Genomic DNA, 23,550 nt, shown 5'->3' with positions numbered 1-23,550 from the left:
CAGCTTCGCAAGTATTCCTTTATTAGGCAGACTTCATGGGAAGAGTCGGAGTCCTAAACTTTCAATATTATTAAACCGTTTTTGAACTGTTACTTACCGGTATTTGTCTGTGGGTCTTACACTCAGTTCTGGGCAAGTGCAAGGCACCTGATTTTTAATTTGCTTGGGAAACAGAACAGTCCCACTCAGAGTACCGTTTTCAATGGAGAGCACAGCAGAGTCAGCCAGATCAGCCCTACATCATAACAGACGACATGCATTTTTTTAAAATTTTCACCCTGAGGAGGGCATTGCAATCAGGTTCTTCTAACAGGAAACCTCACTTCCGAAATTTCTGCCAAAGTTTACCAGGAAGTGCTGAGATCAGCCCTCCCCCCAGTCTTTAAAACACACGTTGTGGTCACCTGGAACCACCCAGGTGTGGTGTTTACGACGTCTTCCGCACAATCGGAACCGAACGCAAAGCTATCGGGATCTTTCTTTTCTCCTCTCTTCAACGGATGAGATGCGACAGGAATCGTTTCTCAGGCTTCAGGAGAACTTCCCAGCTTGAGGGGGTGGGCCAAGGAATCCTCCGGCCTGCTTGGTGGCAGCTCGGGAAGGAGCCAAGCCCAGCAGCTTCTGGATATTCTGAGAAGAAGCAGACATATGAGAAGTGAGCGCTGCATTCAAGCTAGGGCCAAACACTTACGAGAAATGGGATCCCGACGTAAATGCCACTTCGATACATAACTGCTACATCAAAAATACTAAGAACATAAGAACTAGCCTGCTGGATCAGACCAGAGTCCATCTAGTCCAGCTCTCTGCTACTCGCAGTGGCCCACCAGGTGCCTTTGGGAGCTCACGTGCAGGAGGTGAAAGCAATGGCCTTCTGCTGCTGCTGCTCCTGAGCACCTGGACTGTTAAGGCATTTGCAATCTCAGATCAAGGAGGATCAAGATTGGTAGCCAGAGATCGACTTCTCCTCCATAAATCTGTCCAAGCCCCTTTTAAAGCTATCCAGGTTAGTGGCCATCACCGCCTCCTGTGGCAGCATATTCCAAACACCAATCACACGTTGCGTGAAGAAGTGTTTCCTTTTATTAGTTCTAATTCTTCCCCCCAGCATTTTCAATGTATGCCCCCTGGTTCTAGTATTGTGAGAAAGAGAGAAAAATTTCTCTCTGTCAACATTTTCTACCCCATGCATAATTTTGTAGACTTCAATCATATCCCCGCTCAGCCGCCTCCTCTCCAAACTAAAGAGTCCCAAACGCTGCAGCCTCTCCTCAGAGGGAAGGTGCTCCAGTCCCTCAATCATCCTTGTCGCCAGTGGTGGCGAACCTATGGCATCGGTGGTAGCACTCAGAGCCCTCTCTGTGGGCACATGAAAACAGAGCCCCCACCCCCACCCCAATCTAGGCTGGCCTGGGCCGCTGGGCTCGATTATTAGCACTAAACCTAAGACCTAGTTTTGGGGAAGCAGTGTAGGTAACCCTGTTCATCGCTGTTAAACCCCACTGGTTTTCATGCAAAGAACTAAAGCGCAATCCTTTACCTGGGAGTAAGCTCAGTTGCTGGCAATGGGGCTTGCTTCTGAGTAAACCCTCCTAGGGTTGTGATTCACCCGTTGGAAGAGTTGCACGGTTGCTTCAAATCAAAGCCACCGACTACCACCAAGCTTACTCCCGAGTAACACACGCCTCAGAGCCAACCATTTTTTCTAAACTAAAACCTGAGTATTCAGGTTAAATTGCCGTGTTGGCACTTTGCGATAAATAAGTGGGTTTTGGGTTGCAATTTGGGCACTCGGTCTCGAAAAGGTTTGCCATCACTGTACTACATCATTAAGTTCTGCCTGGAAGGTTGACCATCTTACCGCAACTGTTTGAGAGGAACGCAAAAATATAACATGCTTATTTATGCAAGAAGGAAGCAAAAAGGCAGCATGATTATTGACTGTTGCGTATGCAAGAGAAACAGGAAGGCACTGTCTCAAATATGTCTATGTTGGGAAGTCCTGCAGCTTAATTAAGTCCCAACTCCCTTTCCACGGGAGGAACAACAGTGTCAGGGGGAGGGATTGGCCTTGTTGGCCTGTTGTGGTCAAAATGACCAAGAGTTCTGTGCCACCTAGTAAGACTAATTTACTGTGATGTCAGCTTAAGCAGAACCCACTTCATCAGGTGCACAAACAGTTACATTCATTGTATTGTCAAAGGCTTTCATGGCCGGAATCACTAGGATGCTGTGGGTTCTCCGGGTTGTATGGTCGTGTTCAAGTAGTATTTTCTCCTGATGTTTCGCCTGCGTCGGCGGCTGAAGATCCTCTGAAGATGCCAGCTGCAGATGAAGGCGAAACGTCAGGAGAAAATACTACTGGAACACGGTCATACAACCTGGAAAACCCACAACATTCTAGTGACATTCATTTCACAGTGCCAAGCATCGTCCCATGGATGCTTGAGCTGACAGAGCAGCTGAACTGAATGTCAGAAAGAAACACACTGATCTATTTGCGTTGTTAAACTCTGCCTCTCCTGCAGTAGACGGCGCAAAGCTACATAGGAGGGTAGAATACAAAGCATGACATTATGGTTGGTACAGCTGTGATCTATTTGTAAATAAAGATGAACTTGGATGCCTCAGAGCGTTTCTAGGATGGCTTTCTTGCTTTCCCCCTGCTGATGCAGACCCAAAAACACCCCTCTCAAATGTTACTCCCAGAGGCCAGGAGCATTGTGAGACAGTCCGGGCTGCAGCAGGAAGTGGGAAATGTAGTCTGCAGGTGGAAATCTTGCCACCTAAGGAAAGAATCTGGTGAATCCAAGCTACAAACTCTTTAAGAGCAGGGACTTGGATCCCACATGATGAAGATGAAGATGAAGAAGATGAAGAGTTTGGATTTATATCCCCCCTTTCTCTCCTGCAGGAGACTCAAAGGGGCTGACAATCTCCTTGCCCTTCCCCCATCACAACAAACACCCTGTGAGGTGGTTGGGGCTGAGAGTACTCAGAGAAGCTGTGACTAGCCCAAGGTTACCCAGCTGGCGTATGAGGGAGTGTACAGGCTAATCTGAATTCCCCAGATAAGCCTCCACAGCTCAGGCGGCAGAGCAGGGAATCAAACCGGTTCCTCCAGATTAGATACACTAGCTCTTAACCTCCTACGCCACTGCTGAGACCAGCATGAGCATTTTTGGAAGTGGATCAGCCTTTTTTTTCCTCCCAAAACACAAATACTTTTTGAACTACTTCATCAGCAGAGACGTCAAAACTCACACGCCAAGCCCTGAATGAAGAAATCTTTAGGGAAGCTGTAAACAGAAACCACACCGGACAGCAAGATATGGGTGCATTCCTGAAAGATGCTGAGATCACAACACGTTACATGGTATAAGTGTTGAGGCAAAATACAGGGAGGATTTTCCCCAGGAAGTAAGCCAGACCTGCATGCATTTAACCTCATTGATGAAGCTATTTCTGCAAAATTGTATACACATTTGGAGTGATTGCACAAACATACTATTTGATGGTGTACCCGACTGCACTGGTGGTTTGTACATTTATAAGATCAGGAGCAAAGGGATTCCTAGTAACCCCTGGACCATGTGAGGTCTGCTTGATCTGAACATGGGCGAGGGCCTTTTCAGCCTTGGCCCCTACCTGGTGGAACAACCTCCCTGAGGACATCAAGGCCCTGTGGCACCTATGGCGTTCCACAGGACTGCAAAACTGTGCTGTTCTGCCAGGCATTCTGTTAAGGCCCGGCTGTTTCCATCTATTCCCCATGAGTATAAGCTGCTCCTCTGTAGGTGTATTGTGATTACTGCCATCATTTATTGGTCTACCATCTGATAGTGGTTTTTATCAAAACTATTATCTATTTATTAATTTTTTAATTAGGCTGTTTTAATTACAACTGAATTAATTATACCGTAAATTTCAGAGTGTACTCGGGTTTCCAATTTTACGGGTCTACGGAGGCAGAGACATTTTTTATTGCATTGTTGCTGATCTGTAAATTGCCCCGAGCCAGTTTTGGGTGGGGCGATTAAGAAATTTGAGAAATAAATATTTTAAGAGGGTACTCACCCAATTGCAAAGGCACTGTGAGTTATACTTTGAAATTATAAGAGGTTTCGTCTCTAATTGCAACAAGTGCATGGAGGCAAACTTGTACCCCAATTAAGCATGGCATACACCTATATATCCGCGCCCAGACCTATTTGCCTCCGAATGGTATCAACTTCTCAAATCAAAAATTTACTCAATTTTTAGTTTCTGTACTACACCCAGAGTTGTTTTTCTGGCAGACCCAGAGATGGATTCAGCAGGTTCCTCACAGGTTCCCATGAAGTAGGTTACTAATTATTTGTGTGTGCCGAGAGGGGGTTACTATTGGTGATTTTGCCACATTATTCTTGCCCTGTCACATAGGCCCTCCTCTCCCAGGCTGAGCCCTAGACAAATCTGAAAGAGTTCCAGCAGGACTGCACCAGCGTTGTGGCGCTCTGTTAAACAACACAGATGTCATGCTTCTTCGCTCAAGACCGGCTTATGGCTGCATCCTTGCCACAATGCCCTCGCTAAGTAAGGTCCTCTCCCTTAGTAATGCCATCGGCCACTTGATTCGCGTTACTCTGCCCAGCCTTCTAATGTCTGGCATACACCTATAATCAAGGTTCAGTTTTCCACCTTATACTGTGTAGAATTCACATTGGTTATAATTTCTAGTTTGGTGTACTACACGCAGGTTGTTTTTCTGCATGTTATCTTATGTTTAGTAGTTGAAGCCCACTAGGGCATTTGTTATGTTGCATTGAATTCATTCTCTCTTGACTACAACTGAATTTTGACCAAGGTCATCATGGCTATATTTATATTTGAATCCGTTTACCAGGCAAAATAAAGGTGGCCAATACGCATTGGAGTCTTCTCAGCCCATGCCCTGGGAACACAGGGAAGTTTACATGCTTCTTTTATTTATTAAGCTCATATGACCAAGGGTCTTGAGCCTAAACCAATAAATAAAAGATAAAACATTACAACGCTATACAAACCTTCAACTTAAACCAATGCGTGAGAGAATAAACAGCACTAGAACATTACACATACAGAACTATAAATTACATAGCTCCAAAAATCAGCACATGGTTAAAGTGAACCTATACAATTCTTTTATGATCAACAAAATAAAACTCATTTTAAGGAGACCACTATTGCCACTTATTCTGCAACTCATCCAGTTATTGCTGAATTTAAATCTGCCGATAATAGAGAGACCACCTAGGAATAATCCAAAGAGCCCTGGGGGTAGTCCATTGATCACAGAATAACAAACATGTGATCTACAGCCTCTATCTTACCCCAACGAACAGCCACAAGCAACAATCTGAAAATGGTGTCTTACTGTACTAGGACCGGGAAGCGGGATCTTGCCTTTGGACTGGTATGGCTGTAAAGAACTTCTTTCAAGATCACGGCAGAGAAAATGAAATGCACAGACATAGGATGGGTGACACCTGGCCTGACAATACTACATGTGAAAGGGATCCGGGAATCTTAGCAGACCACAAGCTGAACGTAAGTCAGCAGTGTGATGCGGCAGCCAAGGAAGCCAATGCAATTCTGGGATGAATCTATAGGAGTATAGTGTTTAGATCAAGGGATGTAATAGTACCTCTCTATTCTGCACTGGTCAGACCTCACCTGGAATGTTGTGTTCCGTTCTGGGCACCGCAATTTGAGGAGGATATTGACAAGCTGGAACGTATCCAGAGGAGGGCAACCAAAATGGTAAAAGGTCTGGAATCCATGCCCTACGAAGAGAGACTTAGGGAGCTGGGGATGTTTAGTCTGGAGAAACGAAGGCTAAGACGGGACAAAACTATGTTTAAATATTTGAAGGGATATCATGTTGAAGAGGGAACATGCTTGCTTTCTGCTGCCTCAGAGACTAGGACACGGAGTAATGGATTCAAGGTGCAGGAAAAGAGATTCCACCTAATCATTAGGAAGAACTTTCTGACTATCAGGGCTGTTTGACAGTGGAATTCACTGCCTCAGAGAGTGGTGGAGGTTTTCAAACAGAGGCTGGATGATCATATGTCAGGAGTGCTTTGATTGTGTGTTCCTGCATGGCAGGGGGTTGGACTTGATGGCCCTTGATGTCTGTTCCAACTCTATAGTTCATCCAGTCCCTTCAGTTTGCTGTATATACCTTTACCTTGTACACAAACAAAATATGACACCACTTTTACTTGGCAGCATATCTGATGAAAACTGAGTCCTCCTTTTAGGGACTAGGAACAGTCTTTGCATGTTCCTTAGTAAGCAAAGATGCATCCAAGTAAACATTTGGTGAGAAGGACAGCTTAAGAAAGATTCTAAAGATCTGCAGAGATTTAAGAAGAAGAGTTTGGATTTATACCCCCCTTTCTCTCCTGCAGGAGATTCAAAGGGGCTTACAATCTCCTTCCCCCCTCTCAACAAACACCCTGTGAGGTCGGTGGGGATGAGAGAGCTCCGAGAAGCTGTGACTAGCCCAAGGTCACCCAGCTGGCGTGTGTGGGAGTGCACAGGCTAATCTGAATTCCCCAGATAAGCCTCCGCAGCTCAGGTGGCAGAGCAGGGAATGAAACCCGGTTCCTCCAGATTAGAATGTGCCTGCTCTTAACCACTACGGCACTGCTGTTAAGAGAAGAAGAGAAAGGGGATCACGCTGAGACCAATTGTTTTTAATCAAGCAGGCTGATGCATGTCCGGGGGGGGCGGGGGGGGGGAGTTGAAGAGAAACAAAAATTAAAACAGGGGGCGGATGTGCATCTTCACACCCAGTACAGATGTTAAGCCAACTTTCCCAGCCACTTCAGGGCTCCTGTGCAGCACTTCACACCCTCAACAGGAAGACAGGAAGAGCTCCAAGATGGGACTGACGTGCGAAGGGGAGATGGAAACGGCACAGAGGAAGTTGCTCCGCCGTAGGGGAGATTATTTCAGGCCGCATCAGCCTTGGGTCAGAGGCAAGTGGAATCCCAGCCAAAGCTCAGAGCATTTCCTCTACCTCAGAATATTCAAGGCCAAAGAAGCGGGGCTCGTTTGTCAAAGGTCGCTGAGGGCCAAGGCTTCGAACACCCCTCCCCAAAGCCTTCTCTTTGCAAACATTCTCAAGGACAGCCATCTTTATTTTGCTCCCTTTGCCCTGCTAGGTGTTTTCGCTGGTCGCCAGCCACCCCACGCTCTTTCAAAGTATTCATTAAAAGGCCTTGCATCTGTTTTCCCAGCCACATCCACAGATTGCTTCCCACAAGCCAACTGCACCCGATTGACCTCTTCCTTTTCTCGAAGGAAGAGAGACGTGCGACCCTGCCGTTAACCTGCCAACGAAAGCAAACGCCAGGACAAGTCTTATGCAGAACACTCCTGATCCTCTCTGATCTGAAAAAGGCCACAATAAATGGACTGACAGCTGTCAGCATTACACCCAGCCTCATGTAATTTTAGCTCAGTTCAGAAATGCTCACTTACACAAGGTAACGTGACGAAGATTCTTAAGTGTCCTATGCTGCCCCGAGGATATGGGATAGGAGAGCCTAGGAATTTAAATCTGAGTGTTATGGAGTTGTATCAACCGGTGCCTGTGCTAATAAAGGTATTACTTTACCAATGAAGGAAACTGGGGGGCTTTACTCTGTGATACACTTTACTCTGTGATACACCTCTGAAGATGCCAGCCACAGATGCAGGTGAAACTTTAGGAACAAGATCCACCAGACCACGGCCACACAGCCCGGACAACCCACCAGAACCAGTTGAATCCGACCGTGAAAGCCTTCGACAAAGTCTTTTTGATTTTTCGATCCCCTTATATCTGCCACTCAGTAATGCTGAGGGCATAATACTGAATCTTGCTAAGGCAAGAGCTCTTCTCTGCGCAGGAATAAATAGTTGGAGCAAGTATCTGGCCATAATTATATGGAGTAAGATCTTGGTTAAATGGCAACAGGATAACTAGCAGAAGCATATCGGATTCACCGCCAACCCCAATTCCCTGTGGGTGCCAATTAACATAACTTTTACTGTAATATACAATTTACAGGCAAAGAGGCAAGAGGGAGAAGTGGACGACTAAATTTACTCGGCATTTGGAATTATCATTCATTACACTTGCATTTGATTCAGATCTTTATTTTAAAGACAGACTAATGGAAAAGACTACTAATAATTTAAACAAACTTTTTTTAAAAAAATCCATCCTGAAAGAGCCTCTCCTAATCTACCTGTGCCAGAAATTTAACTCGAATGTGTCTTCCTTCCTCCGACGAGCGGTTTGAAATTCCTTGGCATGCTAATAGGAAGAATTTCAGAGAGTCCCAAAGGCAATGAGCTACAGCACAAACGGCCCACACAATAAACCGAGCTCAATATGAGATTACCAACAGCTGACCTCACACAACACAAAAACCTCGTCTGTAGGAGTTCAAGCGATAGCCGCAACAAAAAAATTGTCTTCCTCCTGAGTCAAGTGATTAGAATATTGAGGTGGAAGACGTATAAGTTTGTGTCGAGACTCCTACCACACATTGTCATCACTGGCTAGAATACACAGAGCAGCAAAGTGGGTCGGGTTTTCTTTTTTGCTGGCAGCGAGCCGCAGTGGCATAGTGGTTAGGAACAAGTGCACTCTACTCTGGAGAACTGGGTTTGATTCCCCGCTCTGCCACTTGAGCTGTGGAGACTTATCTGGGGAACCAGATTAGCTTGTGCACTCCGATACATACCAGCTGGGTGACCTTGGGTTTATCGCAGTTCTTCGGAGCTCTCTCATCCCCACCCACCTCACCGGGCGTTTGTTGGGGGGGCAAGAGAAAGGAGATTGTAAGTCTCCTTACAGGAGAGAAAGGGGGGATATAAATTCAAACTCCTCCTCCTCCTTCACAGCTGACTTATTGTGACCCCATCGGGTTTTCAAGGCAAGGGTAGAGCCTTGGGTCAATCCCAGGTTTGCCATTGCCAGCCTCGGGTCACACCCTGGTGTTCCTTGGAGGTCTTCCATCCAAATACTAGCCAGGGTCAGGGCTGAAAATGCGTGACTGGTCCAAGGTCACACTGACCTAGCAAGCTTAAGAACATAAGAACAAGCCAGCTGGATCAGACCAGAGTCCATCTAGTCCAGCTCTCTGCTACTCGCAGTGGCCCACCAGGTGCCTTTGGGAGCTCACATGCAGGAGGTGAAAGCAATGGCCTTCTGCTGCTGCTGCTGCTCCTGAGCACCTGGTCTGCTAAGGCATTTGCAATCTCAGATCAAGGAGGGTCAAGATTGGTAGCCATAGATCGACTTCTCCTCCATAAATCTGTCCAAGCCCCTTTTAAAGCTTCCATGGGGTGAGTGAGATCTGAACTTGATTCCCAAGTCTAGTCCAAAACCTCAACCCCTAAATCGCAACAGCTTTACCAAAGTACTATTGATCCTGGTGGGCAGGAAGTAAATTTGATTTCCGGTTCCACAAGCCAGTCTGGAGAGCCATGTGGCTCAGAGCCGTAAGCTGCAGTACTGCAGTGAAAGCTCTGCTCACAACCCGAGTTCGATCTTGGTAGAAGGTAAATTCAGGTATCCAGCTCAAGGTTGACTCGGCCTTCCATCCTTCTGAGTTCGGTAAAATGAGTACCTGTCTTGCTGGGAGTAAAGTGAAGATGACTGGAGAAAGCAAAGGCCCGTAATCCAAGTCTGCCTAGTAATCCCATAATCCCAGTCTGCCTAGTACAGGGGTAGGGAACCTGCGGCTCTCCAGATGTTCAGGAACTACAATTCCCATCAGCCTCTGTCAGCATGGCCAATTGGCCATGCTGGTAGGGGCTGATGGGAATTGTAGTTCCTGAACATCTGGAGAGCCGCAGGTTCCCTACCCCTGGCCTAGTAAATGTTGTGATCTGACATCACCCCGTGAGTCAGTAACAAGGTATACACCTTTACCTTTTTAAAGCCAGCCTGACATTATGAGTTATCCAACAAGTTAACAGATGGTTCTGGTGAGTGGCCGTGGTTTTCCGGGTTGTGGGTTTTCCGGGCTGTGTGGCCGTGGTCTGGTGGAGCTTGCCACACAGCCTGGAAAACCCACCAGAACCAGTTGAATCTGGCCGTGAAAACCTTCAACAATAAGGTAAGAATAAGGTAACAAGTGTTTGTAAGAAGCTGTGGAGGTTTATCTGGTGACACAGATTAGCTTGTGCACTCCAACGCATGCGAGCTGGGTGACCTTGGGCTAGTCACAGTTCTTGGGAGCTCTCTCAGCCCCACCTACCTCACAGGGTGTTTGTTGTGGGGGGGGGAGGGAAAGGAGATTGTAAGCCCCTTTGAGTCTCCTTACAGGAGAGAAAGGGGGGATATAAATCCAAACTCTTCTTCTTCTTCATTCTAGCAGAACACTAAAGCAAGCTGGTTTTGTCATTTACTAGCACTGGGATTCCACACACAGAGTTTGCTGAGCCGGATGTATTCTGCATATATGGGATGGGGGGAGGGAAGAAGTGGGGAGCTCTGCAGCTGCAGCTTCTAGGAGGAAGCTAGGGAAAATGTGGGCAGCCTGAAGAAGCAAAGGCTCGAGGACTGGCTGCACATGACTCTGGACTTACCTGACGAATAGACATGGTGCACAGAATGTAGAGGAAGATGAAGGAGCAGTCGGTGTAATCCTCGCCCAGGAGATTACGATGAGACAAGCCCTGGATGTAGGACAAGGGTACGAAGGGGAGCTTGGCAACCACCCGGCCGTCAAATCTGGGAAAGGCGAACAGAAACACATTGGGGTTACTTGGGGAACCAACTCCCTAGCAGACTCCGTAGCAGCAGTAAAATGTTTAGCCTTTGACTGCCCAGAGGGGATTCAATTTCAGCCAAAGCATGAAATCAAAAGAGTGCTTCTTGACCTCTAACTCCTTGGGGGACTGGAGTGACACGCCGAAGTTTGGCCCCCACGGCAGTCATCTTTCCTGCTGGACTGGGCAGGTTGAATTTAGAGATGCTGCAAGTCAACTGAGTCCCTAAGGAATCATAGAGTTGGAAGAGACCACAAGGGCCATCACGTCCAACCCCCTGCAACACAGGAACACACAATCAAAGCACTCCCGACATGTGCTCATCCAGCCTCTGTTTAAAAACCTCCAAAGAAGGAAGTAAACAAATTCTGAGAGGGAAAAAATTCCAAGGACAAGGCTGTGAAAGTACCCGTCGAAGCCATGAGACAGGCAACATTAGCAATGAGCATTTTGAGAACAGCAGGCTCACAGCCAATTTATACAGTTCATTGAAAACTGAGAATCTGCTGCACCCATTTGATGTGCTGGTGATGCCAGTCGGTTTAAATGGCAATTCTTGGTTTATAAGAGCAGGGCAGGGAAGAGATACTTCATTAACTATTAGAGCGACCATTTAAGGAACGTCATGTGAAGAACCTTCCCTGATTAAGAGCAGCAGTGGCATAGTGGTTAAGAGCAGGTGCATTCTAATCTGGAGGAACCAGGTTTGATTCCCCGCTCTGCCGCTTGAGCTGTGAAGGTTTATCTGGTGAACCACATGAGCTTGTGCACTCCCACGCCAGCTGGGTGACCTTGGGCTAGTCACAGTTCTTCGGAGCTCTCTCAGCCCCACCCACCTCACAGGGTATTTGCTGGGGGGGAGGGAAAGGAGATTGTAAGCCCCTTTGAGTCTCCTACAGGAGAGAAAGGGGTGATATAAATTCAACCTCTTCTTCACCACCAGTGATCCCTCTAGTACAGCATCAGGCACTGTAATCTGGGGAGTCGGGTTTGATTCCCCGCCCTGCCACTTGAGCTGTGGAAACCTATCTGGTGAACCACATGAGCTTGTGCACTCCAACACATGCCAGTTGGGTGACCTTGGGCTAGTCACAGTTCTTCGGAGCTCTCTCAGCAGCACCAGCCTCACAGGGTGTTTGTTGTTGGTGGGGGGGGAGGGAAAGGAGATTGTAAGCTCCTTTGAGTCTCCTTACAGGAGAGGAAGGGGGGGATATAAATCCAAACCCCTCTTCTTCTCACAGCAGCCAATCAGTTCTCCTGGTTGTCCATCCAACCAGGAAACCATGGATAGAGTCCAAAGTCTTCCCCTTATTTTACCCCCTAGCACTGGGTTTCAGAAGCCTATTGCCTCTGCATATGGAGATTCCCTTCGCTCAACTATAGCTAGTAGCCCAGGGGTGGCGAACCTATGGCACTCCAGATGTTCATGGACTACAATTCCCAGCAGCCCCTGTCAGCATGGCCAATTGTAATCCATGAACATCTGGAGTGCCATAGGTTCGCCACCACAGTAGTAGCCAGTGATGGACTTCTTCTCCATGAATCTGTCTAATCCAATTTTAAAGCCATCAGCTATTCAAAACCAATGTATGTAATACATATAACCATAAATCAACTATAAGCAACATTTAAGAACACAATGGAAGTTCAGGAGCGGTCAACTAACATTCTTATAATTTTCTATGGCAAGTTACTCTGGGAATAGATGCGGACCGCTGAAACCAGGGCCTGCGGTAACTAGAGGTTCAAAAACTGCCTGTTCTATTGCATGGTTCTGCAAAGTTCAAGCACGCCTTTTCTCTCATCCCACTCAGTCTTAGCAGGTGTTTTTAATAGTGTAAACTTCAGACAAGCACTCCTTCCTGAAGACGCAAACACACGAAGCTGAGCTTCCACCGAGTGCCAGCAGTAAAGGTATTTTGGCAGACTGGCTAGGAACGGATGTTTATCTCTCTTTGATCACCTCCCCGGTCCCCTCCTGGGTATTGCAATATTTTACATGGTTCCTGCTTCCACTTCTGACTGTAGCCAAAAGGGCAAAAGTTAGCAGGAAGCATTACAAGGCACAGTGTGACATCTTTGATACTGTCAGGGATGTAAACTGGACGCAGGAATGTGAACGGTCTATGGAAACAGTGAGGCATCCATATTTGATGGTGTTCAGTGAGAGAAATAGCCCTGACCTGGAGAACTCTAGGCTGGCCTGATCTTCATCAGTTCTCAGAAGGTAAGCAGGACTATTTGGATGGGAGACCTCTAAGGAATACCAGGTTTGTAATGCAGTGGCAAGCCACCTGTGAGAACCACTTGCCTTGAAAATTCTGCGGGGTCACCCTAAGTCAGCTGTGACTTGACAGCACAAAAAAAGAGAGAGAGAGAGATGCAGGTATCGAGTCATCAACGATGCCACAACTGTGCAAAGTGGATTCAAAGCAGGAACAGTTTTCACTCACAGGGAAGACTGCACTTCACAGGAAGACAAGTTATGGTGAACGACTGAAACAACCTGGGACTTGTCTCTAGAACTACAGTCTCTATCTTAGCCTTCTTTTCAAGTCATAAGGTGGGTCTGCCTTCGGGAAGGTAATACCGAAAGCCAGTGTAGTGGTTGTTAGACCAGGGCCTAGGATCAAATTCCGACTCAGCCACAAAGTTCAGTGGGTGATTTTAGGCCAGTCAAACTCAGCCTAGCCTACCTGGCAGGGTTGTTGAGATGATAAAATGAAGAAAGAACCACACGCGTGGCCCTGAACTCTTTGGAGGAAGAGTGGGATAAAGTAGTGACGAAGATTGCGTGGTGTATCACACCAACGAACACAAATAGTTTTCAAAAAACCAAGGTGATACTGAAAACTGACATTAGAAAGTGCTTTGAGCGGCTCATAAGAAACTGCACTGTAAAACGGGAAGTCCCCTGCTTCAAATCTAGCTTCAGCTTCCCACCGCCCCCACCCTGTGAAGGCACTAATGCAATTGAAGAGGGAAGGGTGTGCCAGCTGATATGACCATTGAGGTTACAAAAATTACTAGCTCAACATCAGCCACTGCATCCATGGCTCATAATTCTTAAGTATGAATAAAATATTTCTGAGCACACACAGAGTGCTTTCCTCCTACCACAGGATGGCCGCAGTCTTCTTTCTCTATACGTGGGGAATTAAGACGCAGGTTCCAATGTCAAGGCAGGCCTCCCGCACAGATTACAGCCCCAGCTTTGGAAATTAAGCACCAATTCCAACTAGCAAACTACAACCAGGAAACACCTATAAACCGTTCCCCTTAAACACCAGTCCTTTTCCCTTCTGCTTTCTCCCCCCCACCACTGGCCAATGTTCCCTTCTCTTCTCTCATTATCTCAGGCAAACTCTCCTTGCCAGGATGTTCCCACCCGATTTATTTCATGCCAAGATTTCACCAGCATTCAGCCCAAGAACGTGCTTCAAAAGTCCAGCTGAGAAAAAGAAACGAAGGTTACTTTCAAAGAACGCCGGCTGATGCTTAAAGTCAAGAGATGTGTGCTGAGGTCGGAGTTGATGTTACCATAGTCAACTTAGGGTGAGCACAACACAGGGATGAACAAAAGATCACGAAGGCTGCTTCCTCAAATTAAAAGACTGCACCTGCCCCATGTAATTGTTCTGATGGGAATAGTTAGCTGCGGTCTTCCACCGAGTCCCACACATCTTATGCTACCTTTTGTGACAAGTGGTCGAAGAGGTTCATACCCACATATCATTGAAGACTTGTAATTAGTTCTTCCATTGGAGTAGTAATTTGTTTTAAGTAATTAATAGTTCTATATTTGTTATAATCGAGACCAAATGTTTTGGAAAATTGTTATTCTCCCATTGGAGTAATATATATAAACAAAAGCTGTCAGAAAATACCGGCAAAGTCTCTCAATGTTCTGTAACATATACCAGCTAGCCAGATTCTAGATAACAACCAACTTGGCCTCAGTTTAAACTTCAATGCCAAGTTAAAGGCAGGTCAGGGTTTTTCAAATACAATAATGGTTACAATCAGTGAGGACAACGCTCTGCAATTGGTTTGTTCTTATGCCCCTCGAAAGGACATTTTGCCGTGCCGTTCTAGCTTTTGTTTATATATATTACTCCAATGGGAGAATGAAAACAATTTTCCAAAACATTTGGTTACTGTTTGTAAAATTATAAATTTATTTGGGTTACTTAAAAGTAAATTGCTACTCCAGTGGGAGAACTAATTTTTTGAAGTCTTCATTGTTAGCCTGTGGGTACAAGTTTTCTTCATTTTCACTTTTGTGTGTACCTTCCCCTCTTGCTTAGCATGGAGGAACCTTTTGTGACAATACATAAGTTGCACAGATACACCAGCTGAATGCTGGATTAAGTCAGTTCGTTCATGCAGTTTTGTTTGATTCCCCTCCTCCTTACTTTGGCCCATGTCTGATTGTTTGGACAGGACCCCTGACCCACTTCATGGTGCCCTAAAGGCCTCCTCTTTCTCTTCCCACTTGTGGAAAAACGGACTGGATTGGATATGATGCCTGGCACCAAAACAGATCTTTTACACGGCTTTTGCTAGCTGTGGGGGGAAAAGAGGCAACATTTAGACCAGTGATTCCCAACCAGGATTCCCAACCAGGGTTCATGGTACCCCGGGGTACCATGAGCAAGTCCCAGGGGTACCTTGACAATGCTACCGCCTGCCCCGCCCCCCCCCCCAGAATCAAAAGGATTTTGAAGGGGCGGGGGGAGGGGGGTTTGGAAACCTCATGGGCTTCCTTTAAACAACACTGAAAAACAGCATTGTTTTATTTGCCTAAATTCGGTGTGGATGGGGGGGGGGGGGGATTTCCCTTTAAATCTCCCCAAATCCATGCCGAATTTAGGCAAACAAACAACGCGGCTGTCAATGCTGCTTCCCCTCCCCTCCCCTCCCCTTGCTTGCCACTCCCCCCACCTACAGGCCAAAAAAGGAAAAAACCCTAAAAAAAATGCAAAAAAATTTCAAATGAACCTCAAGGGTACCCTGAGATATGAAGAGCGAGGTCAAGGGTACCGCGACGTCGAAAAGGCTGGGAAACACTGATGTAGACACTTTGGTCTAAAGGGTTTGAAAAGGAAAGATGGAGTTGAGGGCCACTTACATGGAATTGAACATTCCCATCAGAGCAGTGAAACAAAATCCAATTGCGAACATGGACTTCATCCGAACCTGAAACCAAGAAGAGAAGGCCAATATTAGCATTTGACAAATGGGGACTTGTAGCAATTGGGTACAGGGAAGAAGGCAATGATCTAGCTTGTTACCCCTCCTATCCCTGCTGCCAAATCTACTAGGATTTATATTCGCTGCATTCTTTTGGGAAAAAAGGTAATTTAGTATGTGTGGACAGAAGGGGATATTGTGCTTTGGTTAAGCTATGCTGTCACTTCTATGGCTACCACTGAACATGGTTCAACAATGAAACATAATCTATATGCGGAAATCATGGTTGGAGAAGTGAATGAAGTCTTCGTGCTCTTTAAGGACAGCACAGCCAGAACAGCCTGCTGGCCCTTGGAACACTCACACAAAGACTTCTGTACCTACCATTGTGGACCAGTGTGGTGTAATGATTAAGAGAAGTGGACTCTAATCTGGAAAAATGGGTTCAATTTCCCCATTCCTCCACCTGAGCAGCAGACTCTTATCTGGTGAACTGGATTTGTTTCCCCGCTCCTACACATGATGCCTGCTGGGTGACCTTGGATTAGTCACAGTTCTCTCAAAACTCCCTCAGCCCCACCTACTTCACAAGGTACCCGTTGTGGGGAGAGGAAGGGAAGGGAGTTTGCAAGCCACCTTGGATCTCCTTGCAACAGAGAAAGGTGGGATATAAATCCAAATTCTTCTTCTACCGTATTTTTGTTCTACTGTTTCCTCCAAGGAAGTCAGACAAGTGCATGCAGCTCTCCCTTTCTCCAGTTTAGAATCTACCTACTTTCCTCATACAGTTGTGCACGTGTGGGGGGCTCTGCTGGGGGTGGGAAAAGCACGGGAAGATAGTGCGCTTCTTCCAAAATCAACCTAGCCTAGCTGGAGCAGCAGTCATGCAGTGGAGGTTAAGAGAGTCAGTATTCACCCATCTGGAGGAACTGGTTTGATTCTAGCTCTGCCTGAGCTGTGGAAAACTTATCTGAATTCAGATTAGCCTGCGCACTCCCACATATGCCAGCTGGGTGACCTTGGGCTAGTCACAGCTTCTCAGAGCTATCTCACAGGGTGTTTGTTGTGAGGGGGGAAGGGCAAGGAGATTGTAAGCCCCTTTGAGTCTCCTGCAGGAGAAAAAGGGGGGATATAAATCCAAACTCTTCTTCTTCCCCAATCACCACTTGGAAAGTCCAGTCCCTCTGAACTATTTTTGGCCTGTCAAGGGCCCCTTCCGCACATGCCAAATAATGCACTTTCAATCCACTTCCACAGTTGTTTGCAAGTGGATTTTGCTATTCCAGCTGCAAAGAGCATTGAAAATGAATTGAAAGTGCATAATTCTGCATGTGCGGAAGGGGCCTTAGTAGGGCTCTTGTTGGCCCTCCAAAGAACATGCAGAGAATGGGCGAAAGCAACTGGGAATGGCGCCCTGCCTCTTAGTAACGCTTCCTCCCACAGCAGAATTCACAACAGCAGAGCAGAAAGTGTCTTCTGAAGTGAATTTCCTGTACCTTCGTGCAGAGGAGAAGGAACAGGCAAGTTAAACGTATAGACCATGGCAAAGACCTTTGTGTGAAGGGCAGGAGAAGTAGACAGAACAAAGTCAACTGCCACAAAAAATAAGAAGTGAAACACAGAAGGTCCACCAGTTAGTCAGCAGAAGCTAGAGGGGGAACGAGGCTCTATGTAAACTGGGCGCCCCCTTCATTCCAATTCTGCGTGCTTGTTGTCACAATCACTTCCTGCCTGTGTGAAATTTCCATGCGCCCTGATGGCTCTTGCGTGCGAACCGCCCAAATTTGCCCTTCTCCTCACCATTGACAGATCCCTGTTGTTGTTCTTCAGTTTTTCTTCTTGCCTCTCTGAAAAGCAGTGGGGAGAACAGGTTACCACGTGTTGCAAAGTCAGGAACTTATTCTGCTGCAGGTTCCACTGAAACACAGCCACCGCAGTGCCACCCAGACATAACAACGGCATCTCAGAGGATGGCATTCGGCCCAAACATGCCGAGGTCACAAGATGGTGAGTTGACAGGGAGAATTAAGACACCCTTTTCTTTGCTTCCCACATTATTATTATTATTATTTTATTATTTATTTAATTTGTATACCGCCCGATCCCCGAAGGGCTCCTTCAGCATAGGCAGTTCTGCCCTAAGGGAGTCCAAATGAGTTCCCAGACTAAATCCTGCAAGTAACATAACTTGCATAAACATATTGAATTCTGAAAGCTATGTTCTTGATTCCAGAAGCCTACTTCAGTAAAAACAAAAGATCATTTTTAGACAGCCAAATACAGCATGCGACACCTTGCGCAAAACTTCAAAGCAGGAATTTACACTTGCAACAGGTCAGGGTACCCAGTTTGTTTGCAAGGATTTTTAGGATGGAATTCCTTGTAGCTGGGGCCTGGAACACAGAGGTAAGAACAGAGGACAAATATCCTCCTATTGTCTCTACCAACCATCAGTTCAGCTAGGCTGCAAATAATATTTGACAAAGTCTCTTCCATTTTTCTCTCTATGCAATGCAACAATGCATCTCTATGGGCAATGCATAAGAACAATGCAAAGTCCTGCTTGGATCAGAGCAGAGTTCATCTAGGGGTCTCAGCATACTTGGCACACCTACAGTGGCCCACCAGATGCCTTTGGGAGCTTCCTATGCAGGATAAGTGAAAGCATCATGGCCTTCATGTTGCCAAGCTGCTCCTGAGCACCTGCTAGTCTAGTGCTGGACAAGGCATTTGGTAATCCCAGATCAAGGAGGATCAAGCTTATCAGGCCCATAGATTGACTTCTCCTCCATAAATCTGTCCAAGCCCCTTTTAAAGCTATCCAGGTTAGTGGCCATCACCACCTCCTGTGGCAACATATTCCAAACACCAATCACGTGTTGCGTGAAGAAGTGTTTCCTTTTATTAGTCCTAATTCTTCCCCCCAGCATTTTCAATGGATGCCCCCTGGTTCTAGTATTGTGAGAAAGAGAGAAATTTCTCTGTGTCAACATTTTCTACCCCATGCATAATTTTATAGATTTCAATCATATCTCAGCAGCTGTTTCAACTACGAATGTAATACATGCTAACTGCAAGCCCCCCTATTCTTTAAAGATACAGACTATCCCCTGCAATACAAAAGCCAACCTAAAACCACTCATATACAAACTCTGCCTATATATTAAAAACAAGAAGCACTCCCCACAAAGCTGTGCACGTGACCACACACACATCTCAGCCCCCCCACGTTACCTATTTTCTTCTTCTGCTGCCGGCCAGCTGATTCAGTTATGGTTTCCTTCTTTTTTTCCACTGAAAAGATCAGACACCACCGTGAGTTCTTTGAAAACAGAAAACAGCTGCCGCTTTCTCTTCCTTTTTCTTCTCAGAGCTCAAGCAATTAATAAATAAGCAGAACGTTTGGCAGACACCCATTTTTAACAATCCAGAATGTCTGCATAGGCTTTAACAAGTCCTGTTTTGTAGGAGGGCATCCCAGCTGGAAGTCACAACCTGGATCCTTGCTGGATTCCTGATAAGCTTCCAAAGCGTACAAAACATTTCTCATGGAATGGGTTCAGTGCTAAAGTCAAGGGATAATATCTGCCCATCTAGGGACAGGGAGTAGCCAACACCATCAGCCTGCATGCACGGTAGTTTGAACCGAAGTTTTCCAGATGTTCGAATTCAGCAATTTACTGTCAGCATGGCCAATCACGCTGGTAGGGCTGATGGGAACTGAAGTTCCTGAACATCTGAGAGCCGCAGGTTCCCACCCTGGCTGGGGATGGAATTGAATTCCTAGAGAGCCGCAGGTTCCTACCCCTGCCATATATTGCTTCAAGAGCAAGTTTGCTATTTCTATACAGAGTTTGCAGCCTGATATGTCACAGTTTTGCAATGCAACAATGATCAGTTAGAGCTGCCAGAGGAAAGAAACCTAATCGCATATCAATCTTGATGGCAGACTCGACAATGGAGGCCAAAGAGTGAAAAATAGCTGCTTTATTCTGTAGCTGAATCTATAATACAATTGTTGCTGTTACTACTAAAAAAACCCGCAAGCTTTCAGTGGTGTAGTGGTTAAGAGCAGGTACACTCTAACCTGGAGAACTGGGTTTGATTCCCTGCTCTGCCACTTGAGCTGTGGAGGGTTATCTGGGGAACTAGATTAGCCTGTGCACTCCAATGCACGCCAGTTGGGTGACCTTGGGCTAGTCACAGCTTTTCGGAGCTCTCTCAGCCCCACCACCCTCACAGGGTGTTTGTTGTGGGGGAGAAGGGAAAGGAGATTGTAAGTCTCTCACAGGAGAGAAAGGGGGGTTATAAATCCAAACTGCTCCTCCTCCCTTTTCTTCAGCCACTCCCCCTATGGGTCTGTGCTCACAATTCCAGCTACGTCAGTGATGGCGAACCTTTTCGAGACCGAGTGCCCAGATTGCAACACAAAACCCACTTATTTATCGCAAAGTACCAACATGGCAATTTAACCTGAATACCGAGGTTTTAGTTTAGAAAGAACGGTTGGTTCTGAGGCGTGCGTTACTCGGGAGTAAGCTTGGTGGTAGTCGGTGGCTCTGCTTTGAAGCAACCGTGCAACCAACGGGTGAATCACGACCCTAGGAGGGTTTACTCAGAAGCAAGCCCCATTGCCAGCAACCGAGCTTACTCCCAGGAACAGGATCACTTTTAGTTCTTCGCATGAAAATCAGTGGGGTTTAGCAGCGCTTAACAGGGTTATCTACACTGCTTCCCCAAAACTAGGTCTTAGGTTTAATGCTAATAATCGAGCCCAGCGGCCCAGGCCAGCCTAGATGTGGGGGGGCACTCTGTTTGTGCATGCCCACAGAGAGGGCTCTGAGTGCCACCTCTGGCACCCGTGCCATAGGTTCGCCACCACTGAGCTACGTAAACAAGGATCAGGCAAGGCTAGCATGAACTGATCAAGCTTTCTTCAAGAGGTCAAAGACCAGGCATGGCTCGCACAAAAACACTTTTGGTCACAGCAGTGCTTTCTCCAGATATTTTCCAGTCTCATTTTCACCCACATTGACAGGTGATACACTATGAAGGCTGCACAATGCAGTGCACAGAAAAGCCACAGAAACATGGCTCCCTACTCGCCCCGGGGGAGTGGAGGGGAGCCAGCAAAATTGAGGCAAAAGAAAGGAGCTGATAAAGTGACTGGATTTAGTGAACACATAACAGACATAAGAAACAGTTAAGGCAAAAAATGACGGACATTCTTATAAAAAGATTCCACAATTCCAAAGTTGCTTTTTTCCCAACACCAGTAAAGACTGGTGTACAACGTTAACATCTGAGAGTGACACATTTAACACTGTAGTAGCAGTGTAAGTTCACCAAGCATAAGTTAAAGCTGGAGAGCCAGAGTGGTGTAGTAGTTAAGAGAAGGTGAACTCTAATCTGGAGAACCAGGTTTGATCCCCCACTCCTCCACCACTTATCTGGTGAACCAGATTTGTTTCCCCACTCCTACATTCCTGCTGGGTGACCTTGGGCTTTGTCACAGTTCATTGAAAACTCTTTCAACCCCACCCAACACACAGAAGGTATCTGGTGTGGGGGGAGAAAGGGAAAGGAGTTTGTAAACTGCCTTAAGCTTCCTTACAGGAGAGAGAGGTGGGGTATAAATCCAAACTCTTCTCCTTCCAACAGGAAAAAAGGTCAGCAATCAGAAGCTGTGTAATTTATTTTCACAACGATAAACCAGCAAGCATGCTTTAAAATGATTTGCTATGCAGAAGAGAGTTCTCATTTACCCATGTGGTGGTGACTGAAGATACTAGGACATCTTCATGTTGCATGCTTGCCCGGTCGTGCTACAGATATGGTTGGGGGAAAGAAGAGGAGAGACAGCCTCTTCCTGTATAACTTGTTTATGTCATTTCTAATCTGCCTTTCTCTCAACGGGACTGGATTAAGCAATTACTTATGGAAACAAATTCTCGCGGCCTCAGCCATCCTGTCAAAATTTGATTCCTCCTGAAACTATTCTTAGTTACAGCAGGATCCTCTCGTCCGGCCTTACAAAGGATGACTCAAGGGGAAATCACCAGTCACCACTGAGTAGATTCCTTCCACCTCCATGTATAGCTACTGCATCTGCTGCTTCAAGACCAGCCAGTGAACATCAAATAAATGCAAGTATTTTAAAAAGTTGGTGAAGGTGCACAGCCCAGAGCATGAGTGGTTTTGGGACAGGGTAAGTTTTAAGGTCGATACGGATTCTGAAGCAGCTCTTACGTTTTTTACTCTGCTTTTCCACCTCCGCTTTCAGCCTCTTGTACTTGTCTGTTCTATACACCAGCACCCATGTTATGCCTGAAACAAACAGCGCACGTCAGTATGCATTGATATTGCACTATGTACCACCAGATTAACTCCATTATGTTTGAATTTGTGCCTCACTGCTGAGACCACTGCTGAGACCACTGCAGAGCCCCTAGGGGATGGGGCGGAATAAAAATGTAAAGAATAAATAAATAAATAAATAAATAAAAAATGTTCCAAAAAGTGAAAAAAAAACTGGTCTTTGTTTATGTTGACAGATCATGAATTGCAGAAGAGAGTCATGCCGCTTAATTTCCCCAAATAAGAAATAGTTTCCTGATTTCTCTTTACTTTCTCTATACCCTAGCACAAGAAAGAAATAATAACAAATATGCTGTGCCTTGTTTTATCAGCCCAGCGTTAACATAAACCTTGTGCTGTGAGAGAATGGAGTCCTTTTTTGCAAGAAGATGCAAACTCCACCACTCACCTGGTATATACTATCAAGTCCACTCAACCAAAAATTCCTGTTCAGTTCAAAGAGAGATCAACACCACCATCAAACAATCCCTATAGACCAGTGGTTCTCAACCTTCCTAATGCTGTGACCCTTTAGTACAGTTCCTCATGTTGTGGTAACCCCCAACCCTAACATTTATCCATTTTACAGATGGAGAACACTGATGCAGAGAGTCTTAGGTGACCCCTGTGAAAGGGTTGTTCGACCAGCAAAAGGGTCCCGACCCCCAGGTTGAGAACCACTGCTATAGACCATCCCCAATGTGTTGCCACATACCCATCAACGTGTTGTTTGGAGTTCACTTCCTTCTTTTGGCGATAATGTTCAAAAGTTCTCCAATGGAAAAAAAGCTTCAAGTCACTGCCTATCAGCTGACTGGCTAGCAAACTGCAGAGCTCATACTGGGCAGGTGCATCACAGTCATGCTTAAAGGTAAACGTGCAAGCATCGGATCATTAATGACCCACGCGGTAACGTCATATTACGTTCACTAGGCAGACGATGCCATTGCCTTGCCCAGTAGTTCATGCAATTCTTTTACCCTCTAGCAAACTGCAAAAAATAATAATTCAGACCAGGGGTAGGCAATTATTTTTTCTATGGGGCCGCATAAGCGTCATCATGAAAATACGTGGAGGTCATTGGGAAGGAGGCGCGAAGCCTGCGAGAATGCGCCAAGGCAAACCGCTTCTATGTATTTCTCGCTCCCCAGCAAGGCAGGGGGGCCAGTCAGGGTCATCCAACGGGCCGGATGTGGCCCC

The 23,550-nt window shown here is 46.2% G+C and overlaps 1 protein-coding gene across 1 annotated transcript; it reads right to left on the bottom strand.

Annotated features, from left to right (window-relative positions):
* Positions 1 to 22,324, bottom strand: TMCO1 (transmembrane and coiled-coil domains 1; the record flags this gene model as incomplete). Its single annotated transcript, XM_048497802.1, has 6 exons — positions 1 to 630; positions 10,618 to 10,762; positions 15,932 to 15,999; positions 17,794 to 17,840; positions 19,228 to 19,287; positions 22,243 to 22,324. Coding segments are annotated over 6 exons (501 nt in total), but the record flags the coding sequence as incomplete, so codon positions are not given.
* Between the last annotated feature and the right edge of the window lie 1,226 nt (positions 22,325 to 23,550).

The sequence above is a fragment of the Sphaerodactylus townsendi genome, linkage group LG05 (genome assembly GCF_021028975.2).
Source record: "Sphaerodactylus townsendi isolate TG3544 linkage group LG05, MPM_Stown_v2.3, whole genome shotgun sequence".
NCBI lineage: Eukaryota > Metazoa > Chordata > Lepidosauria > Squamata > Sphaerodactylidae > Sphaerodactylus > Sphaerodactylus townsendi.
Note: the sequence above shows the minus strand (reverse complement) of the source record. Positions and strands in the feature narration are given on the sequence as shown.